The sequence below is a fragment of the Akebia trifoliata genome, chromosome 12 (genome assembly GCF_017979445.1).
Source record: "Akebia trifoliata isolate Shusen 1 chromosome 12, ASM1797944v1, whole genome shotgun sequence".
Classification (NCBI taxonomy): domain Eukaryota; kingdom Viridiplantae; phylum Streptophyta; class Magnoliopsida; order Ranunculales; family Lardizabalaceae; genus Akebia; species Akebia trifoliata.
The window spans coordinates 3320105-3331699 of NC_141386.1; the positions used below are offsets into that span (position 1 = coordinate 3320105).

General features: G+C 35.4%; 1 protein-coding gene and 1 pseudogene across 2 annotated transcripts in view; one reads left to right on the top strand and one right to left on the bottom strand.

Annotated features, from left to right (window-relative positions):
* LOC147388632 (DEAD-box ATP-dependent RNA helicase 15-like) overlaps window positions 1-3010 on the top strand; it is an 83468-nt pseudogene extending 80458 nt beyond the window's left edge. The window contains exons 3-8 of the transcript XR_015170592.1: window positions 192-248; window positions 335-521; window positions 1884-2028; window positions 2115-2198; window positions 2373-2495; window positions 2927-3010. The product of XR_015170592.1 is annotated as a DEAD-box ATP-dependent RNA helicase 15-like (transcript). The remainder of the gene's footprint in view (window positions 1-191; window positions 249-334; window positions 522-1883; window positions 2029-2114; window positions 2199-2372; window positions 2496-2926) is intronic.
* Window positions 3011-6788: 3778 nt separating this feature from the next.
* LOC147388636 (putative disease resistance protein RGA3) lies at window positions 6789-9512 on the bottom strand. The gene has a single exon (XM_086418361.1). It carries the CDS (start codon window positions 9510-9512, stop codon window positions 6789-6791), a length of 2724 nt encoding a protein of 907 aa, XP_086274487.1.
* Between the last annotated feature and the right edge of the window lie 2083 nt (window positions 9513-11595).

Consider the following 11595-nt stretch of genomic DNA (forward strand, 5'->3'; position numbering starts at 1 on the left):
GTTGTGTAATTGTGTAGGATTCACTGGCGGGGAATAAATATCTTGGGAGGAGGTGTAACGTTATCATTTCGAATTAGACGGATTAGATTTTAATGTTTTGGGGAGTGGTTCGACCGTCATTTGGTTCTGGATTCAATTTTCTTGAAGGACAGCCCCTTCTCTGCTTTAATCTTACATTTGTTTCCTTTCAGCCAATGGAAATTTATGTGGACGATGAGGCCAAATGGACACTGCATGGTCTCGTACAGGCATCATTTGACATTTGATTACTATAACTTTATTTTTATTTTATTTTTAAGGACATTTTCCTCATGTGTATATATTTTCCTGGCAGCACTACATTAAACTGATCGAGTTGGAGAAAAACTGCAAGTTGAATGATCTTTTGGATGCTTGGACTTCAATCAAGTTGTCATCTTTGTCAAAAGTGTGAATAGAGCAGCAGCCGAACTGAACAATCTACTTGTGGAGTGTAACTTCCCATCAATTTGCATCCATTCTGGGATGTCTCAGGAAGAAAGGTTTGGAATTTTGTTATTCACACTGCTCATTCTTGTAGGAACCCATTTATAATTTTATCTAAATTATTTGTTGGGCAATCTGAGAGTTATAGTTTCCAATTTTATTCTTACAGCTCCCCTCCCCTCTTGTAAATGAATATTGAGGAGATATATGCATGTACTGTATTCTAGTGTAGTTAAGGGTGAAAGGCGCACTTCCGGTGCAAAGGGCTCCTGGTGCCTGAGGCACACACCTAAGTGAAGCAAAGCACAATAAAATTATAAAAATAAATAAAATAAATAATGAATAAATGTATTATAATTATATTTTGTATAAATAGAGTTTTATAAGTAAGTTAAAGTATTCAACACTTAAAGAAGAAAAAAAACAATCAGCAATATCACAAAAACTAGAGAGGAAGAAGAGGGAAGAAAAAGAAGTAGAAGCAAGCCAACAACAACTAGGGTCAAAGTTTAAAATGTTGAATTGGAGGAATGTTTATCTCAAGGAGAAAATCGATACTCGATTGGTAGATACATTTCCACAAATTCTTGAAAAATTCAATGTTTTGGATTAATCTTTCTTATCGGAATATCAATGGGTGAGTTCAGGCTGAGCTTGGTTGAGCCCTAACCTAGCCCTAAAGAGATAGGCCCTACCTTAGATCAGCCTTATACCCCTATCGAGCCTAACTTGACTAAGCTGAAGCCAATAAAAATGAAAAAAATGAAAAATTCAACACTGTTAATGGTAAAAATTATACTTTACAAATAAATCTTTTTTTTGGGTAAGTAAAGATGTGAATCAAACCTGAAATTGGTGTCTTATTTAAACAAAATACATTTATTTTATTTAGTTTTTAGTGAGGCTTGCATCTGGTGTGCCTTGTGCCTTGACTGAGGCGCAATCAAGGTGTATGCCTTAATGTGCTTCAATTACATTGCCGGACCTCACATGTATTAAGGTGCCTTCAAAGCACCCCACCTTGAGTGTGCCTGAGGCACACCAAGACGCTCTCCTTGGCTACAAAGTCGTGTTTTGCTTGTTTAATTGAAGATGGCTGGTCAAAACATTTATAAGAAACTATCGTTTGTATTATGTAGAAAATGTGAGTTAGTAGATGGGAATAGTGTCCTGGTGAATTTGATAGAGATTTAGTTTTTATATTTAAAATTAAGGAATGGTTGTCGCACACTTACATTTAAAATGACAATGATTGGAATAAAATTTCATTTTGAATTCATACAGTGAAAGTGGAATCTTTGTTGTTTGGTTCGAGCAAATCTTGTGCTACGTAGATGATGGAAATCTTTGAGTTCATCGTTGTTTAATACAAATAAGGCCTGGATATTTTCTCCTAAATCGGAATGCAATTTGCATAGGTTGACACGTTACAAGGGATTCAGAGAGGGGCATAAAAGGATTCTTGTGTTGAAAGATTTGGTGGGTAGGAGAATTTACATTGAACGCGTCAATATTGTTATCAATTATGACATGCCCGATTCTGCAGATACTTACTTACATAGGGTAGATGCACCACTCCTTTTTTATTCTTTAACTCCTCCAATCATCATTTGTGAAACTGTCCAACTACTTACTAATTTCTCTTGTAGGTTGGTAGTGTTGGTCGGTTTGGTACTAAAGGACTTGCTATCACTTTTGTCTCATCTGCTTCGGACTAAGATGTTCTTAATTAGGTTCGCTATTCTCTTTGGTGAATCTTGACCTTCTCTAAGTTGAATTACAATGTTCTCTCTTAGCCGAATCCAAAAATCCTAGAATTTTCAAAACTGCCTTATATGTTTAATATGTATGTTAATGGTGTCCATTCCAAATGTAATTTCATGTTGCTACTTGTGTCATTTTTTCAGGTTCAAGAGAGGTTTGAGGTGAACATAAAAGAGCTTCTAGAGCAAATCGATACCTCTGCATACAATATGTTTCCCTACTTTGCCATGCAACTTATAGTTAATAGATGCATCTCTGGATCATGTGTTTGGTTTGATCCAAGCTTCTAAACGACAATTAAAACCAATAGCAGATTTGCTTCCATTTATGGGTTGTATGGTGTACTAAGTCTGTTCTGATACTAGTTTTTAGTTTTCTTTACCCCAAGCACAACTTAAGGCCACAATGAGAACTCTAGGCCAAAGGATTCCCTACCATGCATCATGGACCTCCCAAGACTCATACATATTTGTCCCATTGGGCTCACAATGCCTTTAATGTGTGCTATAGCAACTCTTTGGGTAAATTGACATTATTCATGAATGCATGTGGCCTCTTCCATGTTAATTAGTTGGTTACCACTTATTTTCAGGTGATTGGGGATTCTATTGGGGCTGGAGTGACGGACGGACATATACCCTTTTTAGTTTATAAATAAATTTTCAAATGTTTCATAATTGTTTGCTACTTTTGGCAGTGCCCTCATGAAGCCGAGACATTGATGCTTAATGATGTCGATTTACGTAAATTTCTAAGAGGCGATGCATCTTGTAATGCTTAGTAGTGTTTGTTTTGAAAGGAATTGTGGTATGTGATACGGTTGTATAGCCTAACTTCTGAACTAAGGGCTATCATCTCTGTTTTGGTGCATTGGTTTGTTATGTTTCAATTTTAGATGGAGAAGGCATAAGAACAATTCTATATATTATATACCAATCTCAAAATCATGTGTTATGTACCAATCTAAAAATCATGAGTGCTTAAGTTAATGTTATCTTATCATGGCAATCTTTGAGTTCATAGCATGCCAATGATTATTGTATGGTTGGAATATATGTGCAATGGCCTTGCCAAAGTTGTGGAACCATTGTTTTAAAAACTGGATTGGCCTTTACAGATTGACTGGGTCCGACCAGGATTTTAATTAATATTGATTTGGTACTCTAGGAACTGTTGTTTACTCAAGAACCATTAGTTATTTTTTTAACTAGTGGTTCAACCGAGAAAAGCATCATTTGCTAAGGACCAATTTTGGAAATTTTAAAATATTTCAAGTTCCAAACAAGATTTAATCATTCATTCTTAAATTCTCTTCTAAAAAAATAAGAAAAATGTTAGAAATTTTGAAAATCAGTCATTTTAGATTTGTATAAAAATCTACTGATATTCTAATAATTATATTAATAAAAAAAATCTGTAAATTTACTAATTTTTTAATAGAAATTTTAAATAAATTCAAAAACCTTTTTAAACCTTCATTAAATAAAAATTCACAATGATATCAATGTAAATAGTGGTTATAAAGGCTTTGGTGTAAACTATTTAAGGGCTATATTTCTTAATAATTTCATTTTTAATTAGAAGAATATTATAATTGGGTAACTTATTTGTGCTTTCTCACCGGCCCAGAGACAAATAAGAATGAAGGAATGCCACAAATATTGAACAACAAAGTTTAATGATCTGCTCCCAAAAATTGAATGTTGTAGAAAAATTGTTGCGAGAAAAAACGATAATTTTATTAACATAAAGAAAGAGAGAGAGAAAGAGAGTTGACATGGTTCAGCAAAATTTGCCTACATTCATAAGATTTTTTCACTATTTCCAATATATAAAAAAAAATACTACAATACCTAATACAAGATACAAAGCCACCCATAGGGAAAAAGTTACGAAAATATTGGGAGAAATCACAAGCTAAATCTGTTGAATCTCTCTTGGTTTATAGTCCGTTACCACTAATAAAATACAAGACACAAACATAACAAATCAAATCACGCAAGGTTTTTCAAATTCATAATATGAAATATATATCAAATATCATAGACATGTCTTGAACATCATAAGCAGTGAGAGTCTGTTGGTTATGACTTCGATAGCCAGAATGAGCAGTATTTCCTTGTGGCCACCCGCGAGGGTGCACCCTGTGCGGGCATTGCACATGCCCAGGGAGGGACCCATATGCCTTAGCTCTGGCCTTAGCTCTTCCGGTCCCTCTAGTCAGACGTAAGTTTGGACACCCCCGTCATCAAATATATATATCAAATATCATAGACAAGTCTTGGTAGGCATGAAACTCGCAACAACAACTGCTACTTCTTCTTTAGGAACACCTTCCATAAAATTCAGATCCTTTTAACTAGTTTTTTTTATCCTGGACAAACAAATAATTTGTATGATTGTTAATAACATATTATAAAACAATACAAAAACGTTTTAAAGGTTTAAACTACTAAACATAGATGAGTCACCACTTTAACTCTTAGCCAATGTCCCCTTATCAAAGAACTACATCAAGAAAGTTGAATGATATAATACAGAACCTACACTAATTCCATAGGTTCTATTTCATTGTATGGAATTCGTTTTCAAGAGAATAAAAATTCCTTGAGAAAATAATCATGGAAAATGAATTCCACTGTTTGATTGGCACTTATAGGAAAATGTCAAAAAGAGATTTGATTTTTAGCATAATTATAAAATCGTCGAGTTAACTTCAAACTTGGTTGAGTCAACTTGACTCGATCGGATTTCGAGGTGACATGGCCCCAAAATTCAAAGAAACCAACTTGTAGAGTCAACTTGGCCAACCTTGAAAAAATACCTAGTCAAATCAAAAACTCGATCGAGTTATTCGGTTATACATAATATTTTTGTGGAGAACTAAAATTAAATATTTTATTTAGTTTAAAATATTTGAAACCATTTTTAAAAATTATTCTTATATTTAAATTGTTAGGCTTGACTCCACTGGATGGACATCCAAGTTGAGTCGAATTTTTGAGTTTTAAAAACTATGGTTTAGTAGGTATCCAAATAATCAAATATTATTTGATGTTTTAGATATGGATTTGAATTCGGATATTGAGATATCCTCTCCGATAACACTCAATTCAAACCCAAATAGATATAATAGTTATTATATAATATAATATACTTATATTATTATATATATCATATCCGAATCCAATAAGTAACTTATCAAATTTGAATATTGATTTACTATACCCGTCCAATTGGGATGTCTAAATATCAATTGTTATTTTATTTTATTTTATTTTTTCGTTAAGACTAGTCTTACTAAGGGACCCCTAGCTCACCTTGTGGCATCCAAAATAAGATTCAATGCTATAAGGTTGTAGAGGGACAAAAATTCTACGAATTTTGAAAAACAGATTTTCAAAAAAAAAAAAAAAAGTTATTTTCAATGTTGAATTTGTATTTTAATTTGGGAGATCGGTGGAAGTACAGTAGGATTGCAAATGTGGTACTCAGTTTGAGCAAAACGATACTAAGTTTTCACTTTCCTTCCAAATAAGGATTGGAGTATTTATTTTCTCGAGAAAGAAAAACAAATAAATTCAAAATATTTGTGTGTTGTATTGGGAATCTATTTGTATTCTCCCATCATCAGAACCGTTGGCATGTTATGTGATGTGATGTGATGTGATGATGAGAGCCAGTTAGGAGTGGAGTTGTTTTTTTTCCTTAATTCAAAATTCAAAATTGAAATGTAAAATCTTACTTAATTAAAAACGAACTTTACCTCACTCAGATCTTGGTGGAGTCATGATGCATGCGTGTCTCTAATATTAAAGTCCCTCACTCTCTTCTTAAGTCCCCGTAGTCGATGATGATGTTGGGGATGTGTGATATGATGCTCCAGTCCTCTCCTACCTCCTTTTGGCAACGTGCTTCCAAAACAGAACAGCCATAAATTTCCAAGTATTGAAGCGAGGTGAGCTGTATCAGCTCCTCAGACATGCACATCAAGGAAGCAGACCACCCGATTGACAACCTTTGGAGCGATGTAAGATGAGTCAAACCTTCAGGGAGTGACGAATGTGGTGAACTCTTTATAATCAGAGACTTGAGATTGTTGTTGCTGTTGTTAACTTGGTTGGTGGGCAATGACCTTGAAAGAACACCTACATCCCATCGTAAAGTCAACTCTTCAAGGAGTGGAGGAAGGCATGGTGTCCAAGTCAATTTTGGGCAATGAGCAATGGTCAGTTTCCTTAGTGAAGCAGGGAATATGTAGTGAGACAGCTCCTTTAACTTGGGGCAATTAAAAAGGTCTAATGTGTGGAGAAGTGGCATGATGATTATATCTCTTCTCCTCCACTTCCAGCAGCATGTTCTTCTTCTTCTTCTTCTTCTTCCCTTGTCAACATCTCCCACTCCTCCCACTCATACATATGCTCGAGAGTAAGTTTCTTCAACTGTGGGAATGCTACCACAACTTTTGATTCTCCACCACCTCTTTTTGTACCATCATCATCAATATCCACATTAATTCCTAAAAACTCAACACCTACACGTTTCACCAAATTCATTTTTCATATTTCGAGGCTTTCAAGGACTGGTAAATTTCCAAGAGCTGGCAAAACTTGTAACTTTGGACATCTCCGAAGGTATAAGTATCTGAGACATGGCATAATCACTCCATCTTCTACCCTCAAATCCCACTCCTCCAAGTTAGCCATACCATTGATATCAAGTTCCTTCAATCTTGTCAGAACAATCAAAAGACCATCACTACCAGCAATTCTACCAAACACCTGACTCATGAATTTAACCTCATCCATGCCTATTATACTGAATTTTTGAAGAAATTGAAACTTCCCAAAAACAGGAAATGACACACATTTCTGGCAAAAACCTAATTCAATAGCATGAAGATTGGACAATATTGAATCCACCATCCAACTAGGAAACTTAGAACCAAGGTATTTTTGTATTTGAAAGTCCTTCAAGTTTTGATGTGGTTGGAGGCCTTCCAGCACAACCTCAATCCTCTTTATCTCGCCTCCTCTCATGTTTCCCAACTCATCAAACTCCAATCTCAAACCATGGAGATATTGCTTATTCTTCAATTCTGCTTCATTAGCCTCATTTACTTCGGCAACTCTTTCCAACCCAGATATTTGTAGATCCCCTTGGAGGTGGTTGAGATCTTTTAATTCTCCAATTTTGCATCCACTTCCCCTCACATCACCAACAATGAACTTAGACAATGTTCGAAGGGAGCTTAATTTACCAATTCCTTGAGGCAAGTATCTTAGTTCTCCAGTTCCTTCAATTTCGAGATGCCTCAGCTTAATCATTTCCCCAATTCCTTGAGGTAGTTTACATAGCCTGTGACACTGGTTAAGTTTCAATGTCTGCAAATTATACAATCTGCTCATTGTTTCAGGCAATTCCTTCAAACTTGTCCCAGACAAGTCAAAGAATCTTAGATGTATCAGCTTCTCAACCTCATTTGGCAGTTCTACTTGACGCCAACTCCTCAAAGATAATGCTCTAAGACATGTCAATTGACAACACAAATCAGAAAGACCTAGAAAGGATTGTGATGCCAGTAGATTTTCATCGATGATGAGAGTACGTAGATTCTTTGCCTCGTAAATGCAAGGAAGAATGGAAGTTAAATCCATAAACCTTGTAACGTTTAAATGGCGAACCTTCTTGCTGAATTTTGTGTTGTTACCATCCATGATAAAGCATTCAGTCTTCGTGAGAAATTGGGCCAAATCATGAAAAAGATCATGCATCTTGCAATAAATTATGTTTCCATCGTCATCTCCTTCAAAGTCTTGGAAAAATGAGCGCATCCGTAGATCATTGAAATACTCATCACCTACCACTTCCAATTCTGTTCTTCTTGTGGAGTTAAGAAAACCTTGTGCCATCCACAACTTGATCAACTCATCCTTGCTTATCGTATGATCTTTTGGAAAGATAGCGCAATATGTGAAGCAACGTTTCACATTTGAGGGTAATGCATAATAACTCAACAGTAGAGCAGGCAAAACACCTTCTTCAACCTCTGGTAATTCCCATACATCACTTTTCAAGACTTGTTCCCACTCTAGTCTGGTTATTTTGAAGAACATGAGACCTCCCAAAGCCTTCACAAAAAGAGGCACACGATTGCACTTTTTTACGATGTCCTTGCTGATATCTTTCAATTTCTCACGATCTTCTTTACTCCTTCCCTGAAAAGCAATACCTTCAAACAATAACAAACATTCCTCCTCGGACAATTTACCCAGATGATGAGTGTGTGTTGAACCCATTATTGACGCAACTTTCTCAAAGCGCGTAGTAACGACAATTCTGCTCCCTTGTGCACCACCCTTGAGACCAAGCTTCAACTGATCCCAGTCGGCACGATTGTCAGTCCACACGTCACCCAGCACGAGTAGAAACCGCTTTCCCTTGACAGATGCATATAATTTTTTATGCAAAACTTCCCGCTGAATGAAATTAGGGACATTCTCACCAGCAGCTTCAATGATCGATTTGGCAAGCCTTATTAAATCGCAAGGATCAGATACACACACCCACATTTTCTTCTCGAAATGGTTATCCACCTTATCATCATTGAAGACCATTTGGGCAAGAGTGGTCTTCCCAATTCCCGGTACTCCACATATAGGGATGACAACAGGAACATTAGGCGTTTCTTGTTGACTACTCTCGCTCAACAACTTGCTTAGAATTATGCATTTGTCATGTTTACGACCACAAACTTCTGATTCATCAATCCGAGTGACAGTCATTCGAAATGTTGGTGGTTCCTCAGTAGTAGTAGTAGTAGTACTCATCCCACTATCAATAAACTGGAACTGGTCCTTGTCCTTTGCAATTACATCTAGTATGCCCTTCATTTCTTTTATCTTACGGCCGATGTCATCACGCAAAGAAACTTGACTGAAGCAATTCCAATTGCAATTGCAAAGCGAGAACAAATAGGAGCATACCTTCTCTAATACGCCAACTCCCTTGATTTTTGATCTGTGAATTTCAGTGCTCCACTCATCTAACGCATCCTCTAGGTCGTAGGCCAAGTCTTTGAGATCTTGTAACCAATTCTTCACCCTTTCCTCTTTTAATTGTTTCTTCTCTGCATCTATGAGTACGGCTTGAATAGATTTGAGTGTAGAAGTAAACTTTTCAACTTCTTGAGGGGTACCCAACACTAGTCTCACCTCTTTCTTCGCCTCTTCAAGGATGACGGATCCCAATTGCTTCACAACGGAAACGAGAGCATGCGCCATACTTGGAAATGAGAGACAAGGTAGAGGCAAATCGATGAAGATGAAGCAAGCAACGAGAATGAAGGGTGAAAGTCAACAGAACAGGAATGGAAGATTAGAACTATTATTGGTTTGGTGGGAGACTACAGCAATGATTCCATTGTATTATGCAGTGGCAGGATGGTAGCTTATTATGCTTTTTTGACTTCTATAACTATTATTTGAATTATTTCTAGTAAAGCAATCATCTCTTTTCTTGAGAGCAGTTATTGGCACTCCACTTTTACTTATCAAACCTTAATTAAAAATAGAGAATTTTTTTCTGAACGTGTACAACTTTTATCCAAATTCCAATTTCAATACCCTATTCATTTTAATTTTAAAATCATGTATTTCAAGTGAATTTGGCATTTTTATAATCAATGAATTCGCTTGTATATTCACAAACTCGTAAATATTAAAATTGACAATTCACAAGTTCGTAAATTATAAAAATGACAAATGCACATTTTGAAAATTAAAATAAACTGTGTAACTAACTCAAATTTTCAACGCAAAAAATAGAGATTCACCCTTCTTCTATTTTTTTTAGAAGATTTTTATTTATTTTTAGAATTTAAGATTTTATCTAAGCCTAATCATAATTATAAACAACTACTAAAACTGTAAACAACTGTTATAATGTTTTGTAATATTGAGATATAATTTGAGGCAAACCTCTCTAACATTTGAATGGTGAGTTTTAATCATTGATTAGAGTTGAGAAGCCACTAGCGTAGTTTTCTTTTTTTTTAATTTTTAATAATTTCTAGGGGAAGTGTGAAAGTACTCTCAGTGGCATGTAGTGTGTATTGCACCGCAAGATTGTACCTCACATCCTGACATGTGGTGTTCTATTGCACCGACGTCTCTCTATTTTTTTACGAACACCACTGAGGTTACTCTCTACACGAGATAAGTAAATTTTAATTTGAGAGATTTATAGGGCAAACCTATCTATGGCAATTTTATTACAAAGAACCCCCTTACTTCATAAGTTTTTTACTTAAACAGATCTTACTTTATTAATCATGCAACCATCACTAAGTTAGTAAGATTTTAAATCTTACTAATGATCGTTGGGCTCACATAGATTATCAAATCTGCAATCCAACAGCAAGGCCTTTTAGATTTCGTGGAAAAACTCAGAGTAAACATAAAAAAAATAAAAACCCTTTTAAGCTTGATCGTAGGTATTTAAAATTGATGGCTTCCGTACTCATAAATTTAAAACTAAAACTAACGGTGAAAATTAAATTTGATGGCTTCTGTAATCCAAAACCACAACCTTCTAAATTTCATCGAAAAACTCAAATCCAAAGATATTAAAATCAATTTCCTTTTTGAGCTCAATCCAACATTTTGAAATTGGATGGCAACTGATCTTCCACCTAACTCTCAAATTGAAAAATAAAATTTAATGGTGAAAAATAAGAGTTTTTTAGAAGAAAAAAAGAAAATATATGTATGAAGTTCATCTAATTTTGTCATCACAACTTTGAAGCATCTAATCATGTTTTTGGATGTCACAAGGTGAGCTCATGGCCCCTTAGTAAGTAAGGAGATTATAGTCACTCATCGCAAGGATTATAGTTGCAGCAATAAGAAAATAAAGAAGACAATAGATGGAGAAGAGAATGTAAAACAGAGCTACACTTTTGATTCCTTCTTTAAATGATTCTCTAAAAGAATTACAATAAGAACAAAAGAAACAATTGATCCTCTCACTACTACACAAACTCTCTCTAAAAGAAAAATCAGGAAAAATACAGAGAAATTAGGGAAAAGAAGAGGGTCAAGAGGGACCCCTTCTCTGAAATCAACCCTTCAATTTATAGCATTCGTAATCAGGTCATTGGTTGATTTTTCGGATGATTTGCTTCGAAAGAATCATTCTGTTACAACTACCGAAATGTCTAGAACATTTTGTGCAAATCTCAAGGAAAAATTTCTCGAAATCACCGCGGAACACTAAGGCCTAACCGTCGTGCGGATACGTGGCGCCCTTCTCAGCTCAGCTTTGGTTGGTTGCTTCCTTTTTGCTCGCACGTTGTAACAGTAGTTG